This window comes from Eleutherodactylus coqui, chromosome 3 (genome assembly GCF_035609145.1).
Source record: "Eleutherodactylus coqui strain aEleCoq1 chromosome 3, aEleCoq1.hap1, whole genome shotgun sequence".
NCBI classification, from domain to species: domain Eukaryota; kingdom Metazoa; phylum Chordata; class Amphibia; order Anura; family Eleutherodactylidae; genus Eleutherodactylus; species Eleutherodactylus coqui.
In genome coordinates, this window is record NC_089839.1 from 138,790,589 (window position 1) to 138,817,769 (window position 27,181).

The following is a 27,181-nucleotide window of genomic DNA, read 5'->3' on the forward strand; positions in this document are numbered from 1 at the left end:
TTTATCTCCACTTTTCAAAAATCACAACTTTATTTCGTATTTCACAAGCAGCAGAAACTACATGATTTTTTTTCTGCTGGTTGGTATGCTTACAAGGATACCATACATTTTTTTCCTTCTTTTAGCTTTTTCTACTTTTGCACAATGACACGTTTTGGGAAAATTTAGTTCTGACATCACTGCATTCAAAGAACATTATTTTTCCAGAGACTTGCTTTACTAAGTGAGGAGCTACACTTTTTATTTGTACCATTGTGGGGTATAAAATGTGATTTTTTTTTATCACATTATGTGTGCGTTTCTGGAGAGACAGCATTTCCCCCTTTTCCCCCCATTCAAACAGTGAATAAAAGTAAGTGTTTAATTTATTGTACAGATGTGGTAATGCTACACGCGCAACTTTTTTTTTTTTTTTTACCCTTTTTTCCAAAAAATAAAAAGGGATGTGTGCACAAAAAAAGTTGTTTGTTGTTTTTCACTTGAATTTTGTTATTAAGTCTCTGAAGGGGATCTTAATATACAATGCCATGAAGACTTCAGTAGTGCAGTGTATCATCTCCTTCCCACTTGTACTACTAGCCATGGCAACCCATCAGTACTCCTTGATTGCATTGCAGAGGGTCAAGGATGTGACAGAGGACACTCCCTCCCCATTAACCACTTACATAACACCTTCAATGCACTGCTCAGTGCTGACTGTTGTAACGACTGGGATCATTGAGGCAAGACACACAGTTTGTCAGCCACACCTGACTACCACTGCGGATGCCGTGGAAGCAGCTGCTTAGCCCACACCATCAATATTATAAATATATAGCATTTTGCGGGCAGGAAGGGTTAAAGGAATAAAAGAAACAAAAAACTTTTCTTTAGGTTTCCATATAAAATATTTTTAGCAGAAATATTACAAATTAAATATACTCCACAACGTTCACAATCTGCAGCACAGGGATGGGAGCCATAGCGAGCGGGCACCCCGGGTGTAGTTTCCATTCATCAAACAATTCAGTATCAGAGTTGGAGGAAGAATTAAGATGCAGCTGTATTTCTCGGTTGCTCATTTCATGTACTTCTCTTGTTGCTCAGCCAATATCTTAGCAGAAGATTTTGCATCGTAGAAGAGTTCATTGATTTCCTCCACATGTTCTTTTTCGATGCTGTCTTTGCTGTTTATTTTGGCGAGGAGGTTGGCCGGCGTCAGCAGCTGTACGGAGTACCTGCCAGGGCACAGAGGTGAAGTGAAGTCTAGTTACATAAAACAAGTAGAGCTAAAGTGGGGGTGGGGGGGTGGAGAAATATCACCATTGTGCTTTGACGTTTGTCTATAAGGCATTCACGACATTTTGTGGGTCAGTATGATTAGGGAGATTTAAAAAAATAAAATTAAATTAAAAAACACATTGTCAGTTTTTTTTACTGCCATATTTGGAGAACCATAACTTTCTTTTTGCATCTATGGTGCTATATGAGGGCTTTTTTTGCAGGGGTTATTGGTATTATATTCGCTGTACATAGAGCTTTTTGATCACTTGTAGGGGTTGTCCGAGTTGTACCACTTCACTGCAACCCCTTCCAAATTGAGTTAAATTGTCATATACTCTCACCTCTCCGTTCACTGATTGTGACCCGTGACAGTGCTCAGTCTTCCAGTAAGATCTCTAATTACAGCTGCATTCCCATCTGGTTCATGGGACATCAGAGGGGCTGCAGCTAATAACAGAGCTAAGTGATCAATCATCGTTTTTCTAACCCTTTTAACTTGCAATCACTTGATTGCTGGTACAATATACTGCAATACTTTTATATTGCATTTGTGAATTCACACGTGGCATAAAAATAGGTCACAAATAAATTTGCATGTCTTCCATACGGATTTGGATGCTATTTTGCTGCAGAGTTGCAACTTTTATCAAGCATGAAAAAAGGCAAAACCACATCAAAATTTGCATATAAAACACGTGGCGGATTGGTCTGTGGTATATTTTTTTGCCACATGGAAGCCACTATTAGGTGTTTAGAAAGGGATTGTCTCTGCATGTTAAATAGTGTCTAGTCCATTGCTTGCCACAGCTTTGTATCTCTTGGCATCATGAGGGCATTGTAGGGAAAACAAAACATTACATGCTGGCCATTTACATAAAGGCATAACCTCCGTATACCCCAAAAGGCAATGGATAGGTGCTGTCTTTAAGAGACAAGACATTTATTTCATGAATGATCATGAACTCCGGCTTAAAAGAACTTCTTAGATTGTAAAAAAATTGGAAAGCAGCAGCTTCTAAGACTGCAGCAGCAGGAAACATTAGGTTTATAAAAAAGGTAGGAGAAAGAAAATAACGCCATTTCAACAGGAGCCAAGACGTTCGCGACTATTTCCTGAATATAAAGAATTACTCGGTGCCTCCAGTATCATCAGATGTGGTGGGTAATGCACCTGTGCTGCTGAAATGCCTGACAGCTGACATCTATCTACCTGAGCTGTGAGGTCCACCTTGGACGTTACTCAGCTAGTCCGTCCTTTAGTGCCCTCTCTCCGATGAGAAGAATGACCAGCAGAGCTTCCCCATCATTTACCTTAATGTTGTCTTGGTGCCGATCTCTCCCAAGTGATTTAATGCTTCCTCACTAATGTTAATCCCTTCAGTCTGTGCACGGATCTTGATAATCTGAATCAGGAAACAAGAGACCAAAATTAGAAGCCATGTTATCCAATAGAAAAAAAAAAAAAAAAAGAAGGTCAGTACAGAATAGCATAGTGCAGCATAGCTTAGTTGATACTATTCCATAAAAGGAAGAGAGAGGGGGTTATACCATGTTATGTACTTTATTTAACATGGAAGCCTACTATGGCCACCATATACCACAGTATGCCTATAGTGGCATATGTCAAAGGCATCCTTTGGGAGATCCTACTGATGTATAACTACTCAGACGTACATGGCAGATCGTGGTGTGAATGCACCCCATGCAATATGGGCTCTATCCTGTATGGTTGGTATCACAAGGGGATAGGGGAAATCGCTTTGCTGCCTTATAACTTTCAGTTAAGTACATTTTATAATTGTACCTACAATTGCTGCCTTTCTCAGTTTTACTATGTGAATCGAGGGTCACCTTAAGATGTACTTTAGCGTTTATGTTGTCAAAGTGGTTTAATTAACATAATACCTTGTAATTTATAGTGACTCTTTATTAACCACTGATAAGCGATGCAGGGTCTTGTGCCAAACTGATGATGTTCCTAATATTGTAAGATACAGTGACAAGGAGCTGCACATAGGCATAGAGCTGGCACAGTGCGCCAAGGAGCCAGTTCTCACTGCTGAGTGATAAGGGGAAGAGTCTGGATAATGGTATTGTGTGTTGTACTGCTGAGATAGCAAGTCTCATAATACAGGTATTTTTCACTTTGGCAGCTCTGTAAACAAGATAGCAGGAGGCGCCTGCTTAAATTAAAACTGGGAATGCACAACAAGTAGACGGCGTGTGAACGCTCTAGAAACTTTACAGACAAGCCATTTGAGAAATGGTGAACGAACATCAACTCTTGAAATTCATTTACTGATCTGAATCCAAATGCTCTTGCTTTAACCATTTAGAGTTAACCACTGGAGCCACTTAAAAAGGGAACCAATCCAGCCCCCTTCCTAAACTGCCTATGGTGCAGGCAACAGCCTCCATTAGCAGACATGCGGATTTCAACAATCCATCACAATCAGTTTAGTGGTTTTGCAAAACTAAAGGTCCATTTACACGGGACAAGTGTCTGGCCAACGATGCCCGACACTCGCCCCTGTGTTTCCTCACTCCCGTGCCCCTGCACGGGAGCTAGCAGAGCTGTCTTGCTCACAGAGCGGCCAGCAGGGGGGCGGGGCAGTGCAGGAGATTTCTCTCCTCTCGCCCCCCCGCCCCTCTCCATTGAGATAGCTCATCGTTCAGTTTAAATTATACAGGATAATAAATGCCTGTGGGCATATTCACAAGCAGCAGATTTGTCTGCATCTGTTCTTAAACATCCCCAATTAAATGTATAAAGTAGATTTTTCTTTCCGATGATTTCTATTGGTATTTTCAACAACATAAAGGTGTAATTCTGGTTGTGGACATCAGTATTAAGTACAAAGGATAGATTACATTCTTAGGGCTCTTTCACACGGGCGTATTTTTCATCAGTATTTTGTGAGCCAAAACCAGAAGTGGAGAGAAAAGTATAATGGAAAGATTTACATTTCTTGCGTATTTTGGACCCGCTCCTTATTTTGGCTCACAAAATACTAATGAAAAATACGCCCATGTGAATCAAGCCTTATACTGCAGACAGTCCGAGTATGAAGATTTTTTACATAAAAGTTTAATGGTAGCCTGTAATGTTCAGATTATTTTATTAATAACATTATTAACATTTGAAACAAGAAACAACATTTACCCAGTGTACCATTTTGATAGTTATTGAGACTTACGGTATTGAGGGCAGGCAGTATAAAGGGAAGGGTAGAGTTTTTAGATTAACGGAGTATAATGGTTAAGCCATATGTTCCATTTGTCATTGAAGGCGTCTAGACAGTTGTTTGAAATCAGTATGATATCGTCTATGGAAGATATTCTATTGCTTTTCCAGTTTTGTGCTAGCGTAAGACTGGAAGCATGAAGAACATGGCATGTGATAGTCCTGAAATTCAGTCGGAGGCTGTGTATGCCAAGCAGCAGAAGGGCCAGGCACGGACTACTTTTAATTTGGGGTGAAGGGGAGAGTAAATTCAGGAGACGGAACACTGAACCCCATAGACTATAAATAAGTGGGCAGCTCCAAGAGATATGTAAGAGCGTGCCCCTATGCCTGCAGCCTTTCCAGCATAAAGGTGAGGTGTCAGTAAAGAGATGTGCAAGTCTATCCAGGGTGTAGTACCACCTTACTAGTAATTTAAAATATCGTTCATGGTGGGAAGCGCATGCTGTGGATTTAATAGCCCAGTTTATAGCGATTTACCAATCCCTAATAGAGAACTGGCTCGCAAGGTCTCTTTTGCATTTTAGGAAGTGCCCAGTTCTCTCCAGGAACATGTATTGGTGGGGCTCAGTATCTGGTTCCCCAAGAACATTGGTATGTGGCCATGTGTATCTGGGTGGGAGCGGAGAAATTCCCCGATTTGGATAAAGGTGTAGAATTCTGATGAGGGAACTTCATATCTTTCTTGTAAAAGTGAAAAAGGTATAAGTTGGTCGTGGTGATAAAAGTCAATGACCGATTTGATTCCAGAGCAGGACCATGCTTCAGTGGAAAGGTTATGGCTTACATGATTTAATGCTGAAAAGGGGATAGAAGTTTTCTGATTGTTTTGTGATTCCATGTTTTTTGTTAGACATTCTTTCCATGCGGAGAGAGATGCTTGGACTGAAAGTATAGGTGGCAGTTCCGAAAAAGAAAAATATTTATGGAATGTCACTAGATATGCCTTCCAATCCACAATTTGTGTTAAATGGGATTCTATAAGAGGCCACGTTTTTTCAGGGTGGGAGGTGCATAAAAATTTGGTCTATTAGAAATGAATTGTGGTCATTTTTCAGGTTAGGAAGGCTGAATCCTCAGTTCTTCCTGAATGTAGTCATTGCACTGAAAGCAACTTTGGGTTTCGATTTTTTTGCCAGATGTATTTTTCAGTCACAGAAATTTGTGCATTAGATCTGCCGCGTGTGAACATACCCTTACACAACTGCCCGAACCTAGAGGAAATAAGGTTCCATCATAAGTCTATGTCAATCATATCTCACCTGCTTCATTTCCTGTGGTGTGTACAGCATAGTGCGAATAATCATCACTCTGTCCAAGAGATCCAGAGGAATCCCATGAGGGGAAACCACATCTTCAGTGCCCCTGTAATCAATCACTGGATTAGGTCTTGGGTTAAACTAAATTGCTATGCAAAGAAGTAAGAAAATCAAAGTTCTTTTACACGGGTAGATTGTTGGGCTTAGATATACCCGACAGTCATCCCAGCGATGATTGCTCTGGTGCTTTTACACAGGAGTGATAGTTGCTCAGGCCGGTTTCACATAGCCGAGAAAAGTTGCGCGAGATTTGTGCGAGACACACAAATATGAACCCTTCTTTTGAATGAAGTCATACACCTGAGCAATGATTTCCTGCATGGCACCGCGATGCGAGAAACAAATCACGGCATGTTCTATCTGGCTGTGTAAGCTCTCATCACAGCCCCATTGCTTTTAATGGGGCCAGCGGCAGTAGCACCGACCCCATTGAAAGCAATGGAAGAACTTCACAGTCCTCTGCCTCGGCTGTGACAGTCGCGCCGGAGGAACCCTGCATCCCCAAAGTGATGCAAGGCTGTTTTCATATGAAAACATCTTGCATCCATGGAGCTTTCACATGGTGGGGAGCGCAATATGGCGGTGGGATTCACAGCCTGTAACATCCTATGAAGAACATTTTAGTACCTAATGACGCAGTTGCCTCGGTTAGTAGCAAAGATGACAATGGGGGCGAGAGAGGATTCCAGAGCTCGGTGGAGATAAGTAAAACACTCGATATCCAGCATGTGAACTTCATCGATGAACAGCACTCCAGGCACCAGCTCAGCAATGCCTTGGTCAATGTATTTGTTCACCACCTTGTTGATTTCACCTCTCAGTTTATCTGGGGAATAAATAAAAGAAATGCCATATTCTTCCACTGCAAAACATATGTCCTATTATGGTGGACAAAAGAGCAATTCCATCTACTCATACAACTCCCACTGTAGCTGAGTTAATGAAAGGCCAAAGTTCGCAGTGTAGCCCCGAGATTTCCCAATCTAACAGACGTCAACACAGGCTGCACTGCAAATCGCCACAGACGCGAACTGCAGATTGCAAAATTTTAAATGTTTAATAAGGTTGCAATTTTTGCAGTGTGGATCGCAAGCATGGCAACTTGGAAGTTACAATGTGACCCGCATTCACTTCCGTTAGATTAGGAGATGACAGGACTACACAGCGATCTTTGGGTTTAAATCCTGTGTCACAGCCAAAGTCACCACGTAACCTTAGCCTTATCATAAAAGGTAACGCCACATACCTGTGATTTCAGTCTTCTTTGGCTTCATCAGCTGACCCATCATAGATAAAATGTCTTGTCCTCCCTTTAATATAAAAGTATAAAGATTTCATTACCTGATGGACATGCAGCGCATATGTATCCTACACTAATGACATACTAAGAAATGCTGGTTAATAAGTTAAAAGCCCTCAAACCTAAAGCCCTCCATGCACATTAGACTATAGGAAGTCCACATTGATTTCAGCAAGGCCGGATGACTCCCACATACATATCTCAACTTTCCCTCAACAGATAATGTTGGGGAAATAGAAGGATCAGGTGTGCTGAATTTCAAGCCTCCATCCTTTTCTCCTTCATGGAGATAAGCTGGTTCCAGGGCTGTCTGGATGCAGCTTACCTCCCTCTCCCCATGAAAACCAAATGAACCACTGAGGATTCATGTTTGAGGTAGACAAGAGAACTAGTTGTCAGCTGAATGAATTAGGCCAACAACTACTGAAAGTGTCAGAGCTTATAAAAGGTGTTGTAAAATGAGCTGCTGATCACATTTATGTACAAGTAAGGCATCTGGAGGTTACCGCAGAGACCTGCCTATTGCAGTAAACCTCCTGAAGACTGCTATAGTTCCTAGCCTGAAACAGCCGATAACAGATTACATTTACCAGCAGGGCTAGTAGATACAATGTACTTTAGATTTCGTGTCTATGGCTACAATCTTCAATTACTAACCACTTAAAAACGCAAGGTGCTTAGTGCGAAGAGTCTTGTATTTTTTGCAGTTAGTATAAACAGTTGTGCAATTTTATATAGATCTTAAATGTGTTTGAGTGCTGAAGCATGTTTCCGCTACTTATTTCTCGCAGCTATGGCTTATGTGCACCGTCACATTTAATTTGCTGGACTAGCTGACTTTGTTTGTGTTGTACCTGCAATTATACAATTTACCCTTCCATAATCTTTACACCATATCCAATTGAAAGTCTTTGAGTTGCATCAAAGAAACTCGCACGGGATGGCACGCTCTCCGATCTTTTCAGACCCTGTACATTGCTTGTGCCATTTCCATGCGTGAAAAAGGACAAGAATAGGACATGCAGCAATTCTTTTACATGCTCTACTCATTTGTGTGAACAGTCTGAGACTATCATGGTGGTTGTATGCCATCTGTGGAATACATGGGCAACATATGGTCCAAATATACAGCCATCTGAACAGGCCTTCAAATGGGCACTAGCTTTTCAGACAACTTCTGCTCATCTACTAGCTTGTCTTAGTCTCATCAGTTATGTGAAGTTTTGTTGCTTTACCCTTGCAAAACATGTTTAAAGTGGCTGCCACCAGGGATCTCCCTTCCAGCTTCTCTGCAAACCACTCATTAGGTACAGAGCTTCCTTAGTAACAAGGACACAGAGACAGGGGACGGGGCCATCTTCACAGACAGCTTCCCTGCACTCAGAGGCTGCAGTCTGACAGATCTGCAGATACTGTGATAAGGATATCCACAATATAGAGGAGTATACCCACCATTTCACCGGACTGTTTCTAAATGCCTGATCGTTCTGGGAAAGCAGAGCGACGGGCATTCTGAAACTAACTTCCTGCTGACTGAACTAGACACAGCACAATGTAGAATGGGAAGTAAGGGTAAGAAAGTCAGAACAGTGAACAATTGGCAGAATGCTAGGCTTGCTACACGCACCTACTCCCTGATAGCCTATTGCAAACAGAATAACCACAGAATAATGGGGAAGACCACCTGAAAATCAGCAGCAAACGAGCAGGTAATGAAAACCTGGTGTATTTTGTAAAATTCAGTTACACTTTTACTTTGTAGCTGGTAAAGGCAGCAATATTTATAATGCAGAAAGTGAAAATCAATCCATATAAAAATTTGTCCTAGAGCAGGAAGTGCTTTAGTGACTCAATATCTACAACTTCTGAACATGAAGGCGCTCCCACAACCTTAACTTACCTGAGGTCTTGCATTCGCCACATCCAGGTCATGCAATGTCACGTCCTGAATCACCTCTTTCTTCTTGTGAACATCACCCTTTGGCAAGGGCACATACTCCTCTGCTTCAAGGTCAAATTCCGTGGCATAGGTGTCACACCTGCCCTGCCTCTGTGGATGGGGACAGAATCAGCATTACTAAAAGGGAAGCAGGTGTGCTGTGTGTGTGGCTGCCAAATCTCTGACTGACAGGCTGCTGAGAGCAGGCAAAGGGGGCCCACTGCCCAGTTTCGCTGAAAGCTTTTTAGTGCTTAAGTAACCAAAAAAAGGGAACTCTGTTTCTTGATGTTGATAGCAAAAACTCCAACCTGCAAAAGCCCTCTTAATCCTTTTGAAAGAGCCATGAACTGAATCCTTCTGATATAAACAAATAAAATGTTTCTAGTATAACCTGCTTTGGATGGATGTCATTTAGGTCTATTAGGATGACTGCAGACAGCCAGGTCTGTTCCCGCTGCGAGATGCGACCTGTGCCTCTGCAGTGACCCATGGCTCACCTCCTACAGCATCTTCTCTTCTCTTCCACACGGTCAAAACGCGGCTGTCTGCATAGGATTACATAAACCAATGCAATCCTATGGCAGTGGGCACGGTTGGAAATTCTGCGGGAAATCTCGCTGTGGAATTTCCGCCTGTGTGCATTCACTCTTACATATACATATTTGCTGGTGTAAAATCTGTGAAATCACACTTACCTTTACTGCGCCACTGTTTGCTTCAATGTAGATGACATCTCCAACTTCCACCCGCTCCTTCTGTAAACTTTCATAGATGCTAGGATCCAACTGAATAGAAACAAACACAAACCACCAAAATTAGTAGCAACACACAACAATACCAAACACCTTGACTTTTTTTACAAGATCAGAAGTATCCCCCTTGAAGGGAAAGTGCCGACTTTTAATGTTAAACGTGTTAAGAGTTTTTGGTGAATTTTTATTGACTTATTTTCAATGTTACCATCTATATTTAAAAAAAAACAAAAAACGCTCTGCAGTTCTCACACTGACTACAGAGCCTAATAATCTGACACTTCCTGATATGTAGAGAAAACTCAGCTGTCATCTCATTATCATCACAGGCAGGATTCCACCGAGAGGTGAGATCTGCTATTATATATTTATATAAAAACCACAGGATCCACCAGTCACAGCTGATCTCCTCCCCTCCCTAAACAGGTCACAGAGCATGCCCACAACACTATCCCATAGAAGTCAATTTCTTCCCTGCTGTCCACTGTGTATGTCCCATAAGTCTGCTGTTAAGCATCTCTCTAAATTCTATTAGCTCCAGCTCAGACAAGATGGCCGCCCTCAGTCACGTACAGATGATAAAAATTGAAAAGGTTTACCTGGTTCAAATAAACCTAGGTGATATATTCCCTTTAACAGGGCTGAGTTAGAATACCAGACACAAGCCATGAACAATAATGCGCTGTTTCTTTAAGAAAGCAACCACGTTTTTCTCAAATTTTTCTAACCTATTTTAAGGCCTCATGTCCACGTTGAAATTTGGGCCCGCACGGATCCCCCATGCAGAATCCCGCAGCAGGTCCCTCCTGACCCGCAGACATAAGGCCAAGAAACCGATTATACATAACTGTCCGGACGCTGCGGGTCTCCCCTCCGTCGTGACCGGAACTTGCTTCTTTTGCCCAGCAACGTGCATTCGCCTTGCACACTTTTTTTTTTTTTTTAAACTTCTGCTTTTTCGCGGCACGGATACAGTGACAGCGGCGTATGTACTGCAGATCCGGACTGCTTCAATGGAAGCTGCGGAAGCAGTTAATGCAGGGAAAAAAAATGGCACAATGGCATGCGGTCCACATGCCGGGGGGAAAAAATGACATCGCATGTGTTCAATTACCTGCGGGTGCCCAATGATTCCCTATGGGCGTGGATCTCACCTGTGGGAGACCCTCGCGTTTTTTAAAATTCCATTTATGCCATGACATAAGGCCTAAAACTTAGTTTTACAGCTGCAGCTTTCTAGGAACAGTCAACAAGCTGCTGCTGCCAAATCTTCTTATGGCTTTATTTTATTCTGTGTGTCTTGCATCTCCTCATAGTGATTGGAGATTATGATGGTATATAGTGGTGGTGGAAGCAGCAGTGTAGCTTCAGGGAAAGTAAAGCATGGTCGCAAGCAGTCTTTCAGAGGAAGACTGGACTTCAACCCGCCATCCATACATTCTAGCACAAGGCATTAACTAACCAATGAAGTCGACGCACCTTTAACTGTTTGGTTCCTTTGGCAGTTTTTAGGCCTATAATCACATGGCTGATCGTTTTGCCGTAGCCTCCCATTGGATTCTCAGTCTCACATGGGGTTAATTCTGTCACCTCTCCTTCATATACTTCCTTTGTTTCACGGATTCGCAGACCTGCATTGAAAAACACGAACAAAAACACATTTTTGGTAATTAGAAATAATTAGTCAATGCGATAAAGTGTTACATAAAGTAGAGCATAGAAGGTTGAAGCAGCCTTAGTATTTGATGAGACATGAGGCGGCTTTAAAAGGGTGATTTCCACCGGAGACCAAGGGTGTATTCATACTGGTGGGCACAATATCAGTCTAGGAAACTCAGACCAATGTCGTACTTGTAATACTGCATTTTCTGCTGCGAGTGCGATGCGTTTTGCCTGAAAAACATTGCATCTCTGCAACAGGCGTGTTTCATGCACATGGAAAAAATAAAATAGACTTGTTTCAATAGGGAAAAAAAAAAAATAGAAAAAAAACCACATTGCACTCACATGAAAATTGCATTAACATGCAAGTGTGATTTTTTTTTTTTTTTTTTTTTGCTGCCAGATAAAATAATGGGCAGGATCACCTAAAACTAGGACATGAAGCAATCCTCCCATCTCTGACCAGCAGTCCATGTGAATAAACACACTGAAAACAATGTGTTCTTTTCAGGTGCAATATCTGACCGGATCACAATCAGTCACATATAACACGGGTGAAACTCATCCATGTGACTGCGCCCTCACATGGTAATCCACAGGATATGCCACAAAAGTCTGCGATTCTCATCTCTGGGACCCGCACTTCTCTCTAGTTTTGGCCTGGCTAATGCAGTGATGGGGTGGTTGGCTTCACTACGCCGCTGCTCCTGTGGCTGTGCCAGCATAGTGAGTGGCACTGTTCCCACAGCTACAGAGCTTCACAGAAACAGTGTAGCTCTCTGCATTACCTTCCATAATTTACAAGCACTTGTATGGGAGTGTAAAAACCAGAAAAAAAAAAAAAAAAAAAAAAAAAAAAAAATACAGGTAAAATGAAGCCCACCCATCTGTTTCTATAAATCTAGACCACCCCCTGGGACAAAGCAGTGAATCCGGCTGGGAGCGGTGGAGGCCAGAACTAGAGACAGGTGCAGGTCTCAGAGATAGGACCCCATTCACCACACTTTCATGGTATATCCACAGTATAAAATATACATGCAAGCCTCAGATGGAAACACCCTGTTAAGTTTACCTTAAGGTCCTTTTACACAGACCAATTATCAGGCAAGAAAAATCCACCTGACAGGGACATGTAGAGTTTTGACCAATGACAGCTGCAGGGAAACTAGTGATTGGAATGATTTTTCGCCCCCCCATACTTGCAAATATTAGCGCAAATCGACATTTTGTCAACTGGTGCTTTACATGTGGCTTGGAATCAACGCATGTAAAAGGACTCTAAGGCTAGTTTTGCACTGACAAGGGCAATATCGCCCTCGCCATCCATGTGAAAGTCCCAGTGATACAAGGCATTTTCATATGAAAAAGGGCCACGCATCACTGCGGGGATTCCCTCCATCCCCGCTGTGGCTGTCACAGAGGATGGCAGAGTTCTGCCATTGTTTTCAAGGGGGCTAGAACTGCTGCCGCCAGCCGCATTGACAACAATGAGCAATATCGCAGAAAGATAGGACATGCTGCAATGTGTTTCTTGCAAAGCATGGCAGTGCTATGCAGGAAAACATCGCTAATGTGTATGACCCCACGCACAAATCTGGAATGTTTTGGGTTTTTTTGGCCTTGTGAAACCGGCCCTAGGGTGTTTTAATATGTTGCAGATCTTCAAATCTGCTGCAGATCTAAACCAAAATCCGAGACAATGATTAAGGGCAACCTGCAAGACGGCACACGCTCCCTGTTCCTTTATGTCTGCCTGGATAGTTTAATGAAGACTGAAAGCTTTTAAACCAATGCCAAACTTTCTCCATTTTCCTGCGCATCAGTCGTGGTTTCCAGGCGGTCCTTGCATGGGAGCGTCTGCAGAGGAGCTGGTTTCTGCTTTCCATTTCTTACACATCAGATGCTGCAGGCTCCATAAGATTACCCAATGTTTACATCCTAGGCATTTGCGGAGTTAAAATGCCCAATTTTACAACTTAATCTGAATGCTGGCTTATTCAATGAGTTTAGACAAACATGATAAGACCTGAACAGAAAGCAATGCGAGTTACGACTGCCGTAAAATTGCTGAGGCCGAGCAGGATGGTGGGCCGGCCTCCAATGCACAATTCATTACAAACACTTGAAAGCAGTTTAAATCATTGGCAAAAACTATTTTCTGTTGTGCTTGTGTAGAAGAAATAACTCCAATTTCAGGCTAAAAGAATAATCCATGCATGAAGTATAGAAATTTAGATTTGTTCAACATTAGGAGAGGCACAAATTCCTCCTCTACATTGTACAAACATCACTGGGACCATTCCGATTTTCACTTTTAGAATGCATGCTCCGGGGCACAGACTCGTTGAGTGAACTGCGCTGGGAGATCAGATTAGGAAAAATCCTCAATAATGAATATAAGCATTAATGGACGCTCATAAAGGAGAACAGATGGAGAAACCGCAAGGAAAAGACCATCAAGTTTGAGATGCAAATAAAAGGAGAACGTAACGAAATCACTGCAGTTTATTTGAAAATACAAAAGGTGATGAGATCAGATCTGATCAGCAAGATGATAGAACAGATGGAAGCGAGATGAGCCGCTCAGTAGGAAGTCCGTGCAGGAACGGCTGAAGCACGGGTGCAATTTTCCGTTGCAGTAGCAAATGGAATGAATTGTGAGGTTAGGGTGGTTTTGCATCGGTGGCAGGGATTGAGCTTTCCTGCTGCGTTCAGGGATCAGGAAAGGGAAATCACCGATGGCCGAATGGGTCAGTCTCTGGATGGAATCGAATTGACTATAATAGGGTCTGCCCGCTTTCCACCCACCTGCCTGGCTTTTAGACAGCAGAAAGGACTGCATGCAGCACTTTTGCTTCCAGTATTTTCAGCTGGATCTGCGACTGAACCTCCGGCCAGACGGTCCGACACAGATGTGAAATTGGCCTTACACATGTTGGGCATGTAAACACTGAGGGGATTAGCTTTGGACCACCTTTGCTGGGGTCAAGGGACACATCTCTTCTCCAAAACACAGTCAGCAGCCAGAAATAAGGCCCCCTGTCCACGCCTGTGAATTCGCCGGCGGTAAATTGACGATTTCTCATTTGAATGGGACAACAATGTATCTGCCTGTATAAACAGGCTGCAAGAGCAAATGAACAAAGTCAGACGTCATTCACTTGTTCAAACGATAACTGCTTGGTGTAAACGGCCATCAAGTATAAACGGACACAGGGCCAGCTTTATTAGCAAGGTTAAAAATACAGAGCGGAAACAAAGAGGCACGGTTCCCGCAGTCCTTGGCCGCCCACACAGGATCACTTTCTGGTTATGGGATTCATAAATCCCACCTCCACAATGTGATGGCTGTTATTTGTTCGCTTCTCAGCCAATCAATGCAGCGCTCGATGACCCAATCACAGCCATCACTTCATGGAGTGATCCTGCGTGGGTAGCCAAGCATTGCGCGAACTGTGCCAGGGCTCTGGAGAGCAGCGGGTGGAACCTGCACCGAGCCTGCTAGGTAATCTTTTCGTAATTTTTTTTTTTATTGTAATGTAACTAGGGCTTATTTTTGCAATAGGGCTTATATTTCAAGCCTCCCGAAAATTTTGAAAAATCAGGTTAGGGCTTATTTTCAGGGAAACATGGTATCACCGGCTATCTTGTCACAATACAGACAGTAAGAGGGACACACAGGCCATAATATATATGTGTGTAATATATGCTCCATATTCATAGCTTCCAAATCCTTCATAAGAATTAATGTTGTAATGGAGCACAATGCAATGCAAGTGTGATGCTTTGTAATAGAGAACCCTGTGGTGGATAGCACATCAGGATGCCCTCATGCATTGTTCGTATTATGTAATCCATCCATAATCCACAATATTAGTTTTGAAAACCTCTTTAAATGCTGGGCAACGGCAATCCTTTTCACAGCGAGTCAACAAGTCTAAATAGGGCCTTTGCTGGATTTGTAATGACTGGAGCGGCAGAAACATCAGCAATTAAATAAGTTCCAGACTCTGCCAGCACAGAAGGTGCTGCTAGAATTAGATGCTTCATTTAGGCGAGGTGAAAGAATCCCATTAGGATCCCCCTCCTAATCCCAATCCCAAATTGAAAATTCCACAAAAGCTCCCTCTCCAGTCTTTCAGTAAATCCAATATTTGTTTAGACCCTTCCCGTGTGCTGACATTTAAAGAATGTTCCCCGGTAACAAAAGCGTCGGCTGTTAGTGATGATTTAACTCTCAGACTGTTATCTTGGGAAATGACAACGGGGACGACACAGGTTTCATCTGTTGGTTCAAATTTCCAAATCCCTGACAGGCAACTTCATCACATCAAGGAAATATTGCAGACGCTTCTCTTTTCATTTCTGCTCGAGAGGTTTCTTGCCGTTCTCTTCCTCTTTGCCCCTGACTTGACAGGAATTTAAAGCCCAGATAATGTTGGCTGTCCCCTTTCTTTGCAAAAAAAAAAAGTATATAAAAATCAATAAAAAGGTCAAGCTTTATTTACCTCTGGGATTAAAGGAAGGAGATTTGTCTCCTCTGCTGCTTCTCTTGTGCTGCCGGACTCACGGCTCAGAAAATGATCACCCGCCATTTGAATATAGAGGGCCTGGGATCATCTTCGGTCAGAATGCCCACACAATGCCTTTTTCATACCTTATTGTTGGTTTGTTTTTTAAGCACCCAACGCCTCCTTCACACATACGGTTTTTACCGCAATTAACGCGGCGGTTTCAGCACTGCGCTAATCACGGTATAACACTCCCATTGCCTTTAATGGGACCGCTCAGACAGCCGCTAGATTGTAACGCTTTTCAAGCCGGGTCTGTTCTATTTTTGAGCGTTTAGCGCTCCTCATCAATGATTAGCAGTGCTAAAAGCAGGCGTTGGTCACAGGGAGCTACGGCCAAAACCAAAAGTAAAACATGGCACCGCCTGTGTGAGGGAGGCCTAATACATCTCCAGCTGCTGCTTACATCCTTTCAGCAGATGGATTTTAGGATGTCAAGGTGTCAGATGGATTAAATTATCTTTATTAGCAGACAGAATGCTACGCATTAAAATGGTTGTTTCATCAGAGACCCTTTCAAAAACACATCCGTCGGGGTCTTCAGCGGACAGGCAGACATTTCCCGGGCAGCAGCCTTTGCAGTGGGATGTAGTATTACATGACGACCATTCAGATGAATCTTACAATACAAGAACTCCAGTCCACAGAAACATGACAGAGGCCCCGAGGCTATTCAGTGGCCATTTAAAGGAGTTTTTCTATTAAAAGACATTTATCCCCTATCCACAGGATAAAGGTTTGATGGTTGGAGGTTCAGTGATCCTGAGACCAGCGCACACAAATGTCCCATGTGAATGGATCGGTGGTGTGTATGTGAAACCACTCCCTTCACTTTTTTGGAACAGAGAGAGATTGCCAAGTGAATCAATCTCCGCCTGTACCATAGAAGTCAATGGAAGGGCAAACGAGCACATGCACCACTGCTCTATACACATGGTGCTGGTCTCAAATCACTGCAGCTCTAAGCAGCTGGTCTCCCAGCCATCCGGCATTTATTGCCTAACCAGTGCGTAGTGGGAAAAGATCTTTGACAAAGTATAAAAATGTTAAAGGGGTCATCTGATGAACACAACATCAACATAAATGTACCTTAAAAGGGCCACTAACCCTAAAGCGGACCACACGTAATAGTGCGGAATACGTGGAACTAGCTTGTTAGCTGCGACTTTGTATTTTTTTTTTTTCTTTTTTACCTAATCTGTGTTTTGCTGTATATGGAAACATAAGAAGTTGAAATAGTGGAAGGAATGTAACTGCAATGTTATGTCAGCGCAGTTCTGTACACTGCGTTTTTGGTCTGGTCATCTTTTGCTAGACTATAAGGCTTTTGTGAGCTGTATACATGTGAGCACGCCACATACAGCTGCCCATGAAAAAAACCTTGTGTTTGACCTTCAGCCTCACCGATAGTCATCACAAATGCTGTTTTTAGAGGGAATTGCAGCATTTTGAATAAAAGCTGCGCTGTGATTGGTTGCTATGGGCAACACAGATTTTCTTTAAAATCTCAATCCATGTTAATGTGTCATTTGTTCAAGTTATAAGGCAAAATCTGTCTGTTGTACAGCCCAGCTCTCATTTGTTATACTACTGAGGTAGAATGAAAGCTGCCCTGTGATTGGTTACTAGAGCTCAGTTTTAATTTCTTACACAGCTGAGGTAAAATAAAAGCTCTGCTGTGATTGGTTGCTATGGGCAACAGATTTTCTTTCAAATCTCAATCCATGTTAATATGTCTTTGGTTCAAGTTTTAATCCCGGGCAATACCGGATATCCCTGCTGTCTTAATAATTGCATACATGCGGCAATGACGCCTACCCGTTTGTGTAGGCACAGCTTACGATGTGCATCCCTTCCCCTCCGCCTTGTCACACGACGCCAGAGCGGAGGTGCGCCTGCGCATCACCACATTACTGTCTTGTCACGCTCCGTAGGAGAACTCTATAAATTTTCGGGATAAAAAAGGTAGCTTGCATCTTAAGGAAGGACAGGCTATCTCCCTGCCAAATTACATCAAAAATCGCTTCCATGGTTTAGCCGTGAAAAGGTAACAAAGAGTTACTAGTATGGATGCAAATATAATTAACGGATTGCATCTAAATGCAGATAACAAAACAAAGAAGAAACAAAGTAGAAATAATTGAGAATAGAAATACTTAAATCTGTAAGAACTGCTGAAATCTTGCTGGAATCAGGCGAAAGAGAAAGAAAAAAAGCGGTGTTCCTTCACGTATTTGCACCATATTCAGTGGGCATCTACGTTTAAGCACAGCGGGTGTCTGTTGCAGGGTACTGTCCGGCATCCCAGGGGCAATGCACAAAGCAAGCGGCTGATTCTGGAGAGGAGTTACCGGGCAGGCTGCAGCCATACATAATGCAGTGCAGCATTTTTGCTGGCATTGGTAATGCTCCTTTTTAGGTTACAAATGCTACAGCCAGTGATTACCCTACAAGTACAGCAGTTTATGGAAACTTCAACATACATAACATTACACACTGTTTTTTAACGCCTTAAGGACATTGTTCCCGCCCCACATATTTTTGGTTTTTCTTACCCCCTTTTAAAAAAGTATAACTCTTATTTATCCATCACCGCTGCTGTCTGAGGGCTTGGTTTTTTTATGGGACGGGCTGTATTTTTCACTGGTACTATTTAATGTACCATATAATGTGCTGAAAAAAAAAAACTTTAAAAAATTCTAAGTGGAGAGAAATGGAAAAACTAAATTCCACCATCTCTCAGTGCGTCTTGTTTCTACGGCGTACACTGCAACAAAAATTACCCGATAACTTTATTCTATGGGTCAGTATGATTACTACCATACCAAACTGTTTTGTTTGCTGTATCACTCAATTTTTTTTCTCACATTTATTTTTTTTTAAATTTTGTCTGTTGCCATCTTCTGACAGCAATAACTTTTATTTTTCCCCATCAACATAGCTGTGCTAGGGCTCATATTGTGAAGTACCTCCAGTAGTTTCCATTGGTACCATTTTACAAAACATGACTTTTCAATCGCTTTTTATTACATTTTTTTTTAGGAGACAGAGTGACCAAAAAGCGCAATTCTGTTTTTTTTTTTTTCCTCTGACGACGTTCACCGTGCAGGGTAAATTACGCGTTACTTAGATAGATCAGACTTATACGGACACAGCAATACCAAATATGTATTTTGATTTATTTAGATATTATAAATATGGCAAAAAAGTGTTTTTTTTTTTTTTTTTAATTTTACTAATTACTATAAAAAACAACAAGTAAGAACTATTTGAAAGTTTTTTTTATCCCCGAATGAACAAGAACATGCAATGCTTTGATCGCTCCTGAGGTATGATGTAATACCATAGCATTACACTATACTGCGATCTGACAGGCATTCTGCTATGACAGTCCTGGGGCCTTCCAGAAGGCCCCTGGCTGCCAAGAAACCTGCACGACTCCCTGCGATCTCATCGCGGGGGGGCCATACGGAACCCCCGAACATCGGCCAGGGCATTTAAAGGGTTAACAACTGCGTGGCTTATTGGAGCTATTGCGGCCAGCTGTATGAAATGCCATGAAAAGCTCTTGAAACTCATGGCATTTGTTTTTAAGCAAAGATGAAAAATGCTGGAAACAGTCCAGGCTCATGAGGTGGATTTTGCTGTGGAAATTCCATAATAAAATCTGCATGCCAATTTTGTTGCAGATTTGCTGTGGATTTTACTCTACGCATTGCAAAATGATGAAATCTGCATGAAAATCCACAAAAACAATCGACACATGAAGATTTCAAAAGCCACACCGCATGCCAATTTACACACGGAAGATATCCAAGTTTCACCACCTTTGCTGGTAGCCGCACAGAAAGCCCACCTATAAGACCCTTATTTACTAATGCTGTCTAGACAGTCCCTAAATGATAAATCTGTTGACTTTTAGGACTAAGTTTAGACCTATTAGTTGGCTAAGTTTCTGCCCAATATTGCACCAATCCTGTGTAATTTAGGCTAATGCCCCTTTTTCCTGACAAGTTGGAAAAACTGTCTGACAAGGTCTGGAAACACATGATAAATGTGGTTCAAGCACGTAAGATAGTTCTCTGGTGTAATTTGCGCCAGCAAACTGATATTTTGAATGGTAAATCCGTGTGCATGTATGTTCCCACGTAGCAAAAATGCTGGAAACCGTCCGCATCATTTTACAGCACCATTAGTGTGGATAAAATTTCAAGAACGCTCATCCACATGCTGTGAAAAAACAAAATGCGTAAATTGACCCACACTGTACATTTAAATCCATCGTATGGAAATTTATGCATTCAGTGTTGATTTTACCTTTTCAAATGAGGGGGTGAAATCCGCCTCCAACTTTACACCAAGTCCCATGTGCTACATGCAAATGTTGACACATTAGCAGCAGATTTTTCGCTACATAAGATCTGCCATGAATGAACGTAGCCTTTGGGAGACCTTAAAGGGAATCTGTCACTTACCGATTGCTCTTCGGAAATTCTCCATTAAAACTTCAGTTTTCTTAATCTCTGTGGAATAGACTTCACTTCCAACCATGGGGCAGAATGGAACTTTGCTGCCCAACTCCTGAGCAATAGCTAGAGCCAGAGCAGTCTATAAAAACACAATACAAAGAAATACACCACGCTTTAATTAGTGAATTATACTTCATTTGCCTTAAAATGATTTTTTTTGTCCACTTGTAAACCATTTATGGCCTAAGTGAGATACAGGCCATCAATAGTAGATCAGCACAGGTCTGCCAATCAGCTGTTCGCCAGGCCAGTATGTTCATGCAATGGCCAGGCTTGGTATTACAGGCATTAAAGTGAATAGGAACTTTGCCTGTAATACCAAGACTGGCCACTGCAGTGAAAACAGAGCTATCTGCTTCCTGCAGAAATCAACTTAGTACATGAACGCATTGGCCTGGCAAACAGCTCGACAGACCCTTGCTGATCTACTATTGATCCTAAAGCTAGACCATACATTAGTCTACAACTGGACAACCCATAAGCCAATAGTATAACGCAACCTGGTTATGAAGCAGAAATATTAAACACTCCTGCACTCTGTAAGAGCAACGCTGAAATGCGAGTCTGCTATTTCCATTTTCGATGGTGAATAAACTTAATTCCTTCCCTAAATACTGCATCTATTTAGATCTGGGTGAAAGTAGGAACACTTCAGCACGTGGGGCACGGCCAGCTGCTGTGCTTGTTGGGAATGTTCTGATTTCCATGCTTAACATTTTCCATGGCTAAATAAAATGCAGGTGAAATCCAAGGTACCTTGCCAGTTCCAGGAGGTCCAGCGAGCAGCACGGCTCTTCCAGCCATTTTCTTGCTTTTAATTAACTCTACTATTACGCCGCATGCCTGCGATTTAAGGAGAAAAAAAAACTTGTAAGAAATGACGGAATGAGAGAACTTGACTAAACATGGTAACATTAAGAAAAAGTCTGGCAGCACAATGACATTTTATTCTCAAGCCTAACTCCATCATTACCCAGCCCCTTCCTCAATATAAGCCAAGCCTGTTTGACTAGTGAACGGCTTGTGTCCACCATATTGCAAGCAAAGAAAAATGTCACACTGGTCAGAATCAGCAGGGCAGCAACGATTCCTGGTACCAGACTTGGGCTCCAAGCAGGGAAAGCGAGAAAGTGGCAAACAGCATAAATGGCAATCAGCAAAACATTCAGTTAGCCAACAGCAATCCCATCCTCAGCTGAGAGGGGAATAAACTGCTGCTGGATTGGGCATAATAAAGTGCAGTATGGCGGATCCTTCTTTTCCCCTGAAGAAAGGAAAATCCAGCGATCTGAGCAACTTCCTACGAGGCCACGCTAGGCTAGTCGGGGGCCCCACTGCCAACTGCTGGGGGTGGGGTGTTTTCTTGTGTAACTGTGTGGAGAGTATAGCGAGTATGGCATGATCGAGGAAAATATCGAGTGAAAGGGGATCCTGTGGATGGAAATAACTCGTTTCCGAAAGGGGTCAGAGGTGGATGTCAGGAATCGTGCTGACCAACAGATGGTACAGAGTCAGCTGAATACAACCCTGGAGCTCCAACTAACATGTCTGAACGCACAACTCACAGTTCCTTTGCACGGATAGGCTATAACAGTAGACGACCAGTTACAGCGCCATAAGACAAACAAAGGTGAGACTCCAGCGGGCAAAAGAGCACAAAACTTGTATCACTGAGCAGCGGAAAACCATCTCCTGGTCGCATGGATCTAGATTTTTGTTGCACCGTGCTGATGGGAGGTTGGAATTTGGTGCAAGCAGCATGAATTGATGACCCCTTCCTGTCACCTGGACAGAACATGTCAGCACCTCCATCTAATCTGTGGCGACTACAAGACGCTTCCTGTCCGCAGGGGCCGATATTCCTGCAGAACGATTTCATCACCTCGTGGAATCTATGCCATGATGAATTGCTAAAGATCTACCAGATGGGTGTCTAATAAAGGGGCATTTACAGGGACTATTGCTATGCAACAAAGGAGGAAGATGGGGTAGAAGAACCTGATCAGCCCCAGGCATCCTCAGATAAGTTACCAAGGTTTTCCTTCAAAGATAAAGCAAAAACAATCTACGCAGGACTCAGAATTCAGACAACCTAACTAGGAAGCCCTGTTCTAAGCCCCGGTTACTGTAGTCAACGTAAAATTAAAACCTTCATTGTTTGTGCTTTTAGAGTAAGTGGATGTGATAACCTTGGAGCGACCACAACAGTCTGCCTCCCATTTAACTTCCATGCAGTGACATGAATACGGTTCAATTGTGTGTGCCAGGCAAGAACGGAGCGCGCTTGTACAGCTTTGATCCTGCAATTTCTCCATCTATAAATAAAAGCCCCAATCACTGGTTCACGGCGTGTTTTCTGCCGCCATCAGATAACCTCTCCGCTCAGCCCACATGGACCAGACTTCTCAGAGGACTTTCCAAGTTGTGCACTGCTTCACTGCCAGTGTTCGCACACATCTGAAAGACAGCACATGAAATGAAAACCAGGCCGCCGACTGGAATATCCATCTGATCCATGAGGAGCAAAATGTGGCATTTCACAAAGCAAATTAAGTTTGGTACCGTGTTAGCCAGTAGAGCAAAATGTGATTGTTCTCAGTGAGAGAGACCAAGTCATCTTGTAGATAGGATACCTTTTAACGGCTAACACAAATACATGATGTTAATGCGTGCTTTGCAACCTACTTAGGGGTCTTCCTCAGGCTTAATGGAAGAGCTCTGAAGATACACATACACTACAAGATCCCGGAGACATTCACATGTTCCATGTCTGATCTTGTGTACCTGATCCTGTGCAGTGAATGTCCTGTTGCGGGGGCTTAAAGGGGTTGTCTCGCTAAAGCAAGTGGGGTTATACACTTCTGTATGTCCATATTAATGCACTTTGTAATATACATCGTGCATTAAATATGAGCCATACAGAAGTTATTCACTTACCTTCCCTGCGCTGGCGTCCCCGTCTCCATGGCTCCGTCTAACTTCAGCGTCTAATCTCCCGATTAGACGCGCTTGCCCAGAAGGGTCTTCTCCCATCTGTTCGGTCCGGCACGAGCGGCATTCTGGCTCCGCCCCCTTCTACGCGTTATCGCGTAGCTCCGCCCCGTCACATGTGCCGATTCCAGCCAATCAGGAGGCTGGAATCGGCACACGTCATGGGGCGGAACTACGCGATGACGCGTAGAAGGGGGCGGAGCCAGAACGCCGCTGCTGCCGGACAGACCAGAAGGTAGAAGACCCTTCTGCGTAAGCGCGTCTAATCGGGAGATTAGACGCTGAAGTTAGACGGAGCCATGGAGACGGGGACGCCAGCGCAGGGAAGGTAAGTGAATAACTTCTGTATGGCTCATATTTAATGCACGATGTATATTACAAAGTGCATTAATATGGCCATACAGAAGTGCTTAACACCACTTGCTTTCGCGACACAACCCCTTTAATGTTTGAGAAACAGGGCAAAAACTAAAAGCCAGGATGACGTCTCATCTCCACATAATTAACCCTTTCCAATCCAATTTGTATCCTGGTTTTCCTAGAGGGCTTACTCTTTCTGCCGTTATACAACGGCGCTATCTGCTGGCTAAAGCCAGTACTGCATGAGGTGACACGTTGGATAGGCTCCGACAGAAGAGGCTGGCAATATACAGTAAGAGAACCCCGACTGATATCTTCCAACATCGGAGCTGTACAGCCTTAAATCATAATGTTGCCAGACAGGGGATTGGAAAGGGTTAAAGATAGACAGAATTCCCTGTTGCTGAGCACTTTTCTACTCATGGACACAACATAAACCATAGGCAAGTTATTAGAGTTAAAGGCAATTTAAAATCCCAACGTCACTGAAGAATTTGGGAGTACAAATGTATAACTACTTTTGACACCGTTAGGACCGGAATGAACCTCATTAGGGGCTTCTTGCATCAGTAGAGGATATGAGAAGCCTAAAGCAGAGCCAACATGCCGGCCAGTCAGTCAGTTTCTGCATGCAGGATTATGAACAACCAGAACGATAATTGTCCTGTGTAAAAGCCCTAACTACGCTCAGCAATGCCTATAGACTACCAACTCAAGATCCCAGACAGCAAGCAAACAGCACTGACTAGAGAAAACCCTGTGTAGTGACCGATGTCATGAGCTACGGGTGAGTAACCAATAACAGAGCATTGGAATATGGATAGGTCAGGTGACCTTCAGCCTCGCTTTCAATGTTTCGGTTTGTTTGTTTTTTTGTCTATAAGGACTACAAAATACCTACGGCTTGTTAAAAAACAAATGGAATTATTCGCGATTTAGGCCCAATGCCCATGGATGGATTATCGCTGCAGAATTCCATAGCAATGTCCGTCCATAGACATGCCACGTTAAAAGATTCTTCCCTGCCCACGAGCGGAAATCCACTGCGATTTTCCGCTCATGGGGAAGAATTGCAGCAAGGTCTGTGCAGGGAAAAAAAAACAAACAAAAAAAAAAAAGCACGGACGGCGTTCATTGCAGTTAATGGAAGCTGTCCGTCCCGTGTCCAGTCGCCACAGACCTGCGTCATTGCCGGCACCGTTGTACTCTGCACTGCACACCGGCCGAGACACTTGCCACGGATCAGGACAGGCGAGTATAGCGTCTCGACCGGGGCTGACTCCACTGTGAGATTTCGCGGTTGGAATCAGACCCGGCCGTGGGCATGAGGCCTTACACAAATGGTGTGTGACCTGTGATTCTCCGAGGGGCTCAAACTTAACCCTGATTTGGAACACAAGAATATACCTGTAAGGCTCCATTGCGCCAACCCAACTATAACTTTCCATAAGTCCTATCTCAGAAGCTCCTGGGCACAGGAGGGCGTGCGCGGTCACTGCAGAATAACACGGACATTTAAAACACTTTTTCCCCTCATAATTTAATTCCAATACAAGTTAAAGTAAGACTGGCACGAAAAAGTCTAACTTTCTTGGAACTGAGCCACTCCAGAGAGAACGCTAAAGACATCCATCTCCCCATCTCCAAGGTATCCGGCCCATACACTGACGGCTCTTATCACACCATTTCAGGAAGCCATTCTTTGTAGGTTTTGAATGGTGCCAACTCTATACTGACAACTGTTCTAGTGGTATCAAGTAGAGGCAACCACACCTGAAGGGTACATCCACATGATATGACCTTGCGTACTGCGCCCATACAGCCAGCATACACCATTACCTGGCAACCACTACCAGTTAGGTGATGCCAGGATGGTGGGGCTGAGTAATCTGAGGTGAGAGGAGCAGTGTTGCAGACTGAAGTCAGCGGACACACGGCTGAACCCAAGGCAGAGAGCGCATCACTAGTGCTGACTATAATGAGCAAATGCTGTGGAGAGTCTGCAGCCTCTCCATGTGTGCTTGTACCCAAATATGCTTCCTGTCATGGATCGGGCGAGACGCCGGCTTCTGGCCAGACGACTTCAGCTGCGCATAAATTATTGGCACATCGGTCTACGAGCAGATTTCGCACCCAGTTCATGATACGAAGCATATCCAGGCAATGGAAGAAATGGCATCGCGGTGCAGGAGACCCCCCCCCCACGGGCATCGCGGTGCAGGAGACCCCCCCATGGGCATCACCCCATTCAGAAGTCACATTCATATTTGTGAGTCTCGATGAGCAGATCTCACACGGTTTGGCTGGGTTCATTTTCAGTACATTCCTACTCCCAAGAGCCCTGTAGAGCAGACAGCTCCAAGCTACTGTCTACTTCCACATCTCTGCTGGCTGGCAGTGAATGGTTTTACTGTATGCTTTACCTCTTCAGTCCAGAGGCTGAAAACAGCCTGCGTCCAACCGCGACTATGCTGTCAGATGACTGATACACTGTACCAAACCATCAGCTGTCGGAGGATTGTTACCACCACCTCAGCAACCAGAGGGATTTAGGCCCAATGTCCACAGCAGATTTGATTTGCAGAATCTGCATGAAGGATCCACAGTTCAAGCCGCTCGTAGGGAAGCATAGGCGCCAGCACCCCAGCTAACACGTTAACAAGGGCTCCATTCACTGACAGCAAGCTGGGATCTCGAAAACATTAAGACCAGCCCGAGTATACACATCCAAACCAGCCGGCTGCGGAGCATGCTGGGACATGTAGTTTACGGTCCAGACCTCACCTCACGGGCATTCTCCTGCCCCACAAGCCCCGCGGCCGCCTGCTTGGCCATCCCGTTCTCATCCAAGCCCAGGCCTTTGACATGGCTGTGGGTGGCGATGCGCTGCGTCTTCGTGGTGCTTTTCACCTCCTCGATCTTCATGGTGCTGCCGATAGAGCCTGAGCCTCCGGGATCTGAGGGCTCTGTGCCGCCTCGACCAACGTGAGCGGGAACCTGCGCCTCTCCAGCGGCTTACCACGCGGTTACCAAGGCCGCAGGAAGCAACGCCCACTGACCTGCTTGCTGCTGCCTGATTGGTTGCTACGGCAAGGTTCTGCGTACGGATTGGAGAAGGCAAGTGTCAATCTTCGTGTAGCCGGGCGCTTCCGCTTGCGTTGTCAGGGGCTTCCACTAGCCTTAGCAACGAGGCCTGTAACGGTTTCTCTCCCCGGCTGCCTGCCTGGTTGTTTCTAGGCCCGTGATGTACA

At 43.7% G+C, this 27,181-nt stretch overlaps 1 protein-coding gene across 1 annotated transcript; it reads right to left on the reverse strand.

The window, feature by feature from the left end:
* On the reverse strand, positions 1–26,971 carry RUVBL1 (RuvB like AAA ATPase 1). Its single transcript, XM_066596149.1, has 11 exons — positions 26,715–26,971; positions 21,336–21,422; positions 20,526–20,658; positions 11,297–11,448; positions 9,761–9,850; positions 9,027–9,176; positions 7,073–7,136; positions 6,454–6,652; positions 5,770–5,872; positions 2,575–2,666; positions 1–1,217 (listed from the first exon to the last, which is right to left on the reverse strand). The coding sequence occupies exons 1-11, from the start codon at positions 26,853–26,855 to the stop codon at positions 1,058–1,060; spliced, it is 1,371 nt and encodes a 456-aa protein (XP_066452246.1). The 5' UTR covers positions 26,856–26,971; the 3' UTR covers positions 1–1,057.
* Between the last annotated feature and the right edge of the window lie 210 nt (positions 26,972–27,181).

Bases quoted from the DNA above. Each gene is read 5' to 3' on its own strand.
- RUVBL1 (XM_066596149.1), bottom strand. From the start codon at position 26,855: ATGAAGATCGAGGAGGTGAAAAGCACCACGAAGACGCAGCGCATCGCC. The intron at 6,653-7,072 runs GTATGTGGCGTT...TTTATTCCCCAG, and splicing joins AAAGAAGACTGAAATCACAG to ATAAACTGAGAGGTGAAATC. The intron at 2,667-5,769 runs GTGAGATATGAT...TTCCTGATTCAG, and splicing joins CACCACAGGAAATGAAGCAG to ATTATCAAGATCCGTGCACA.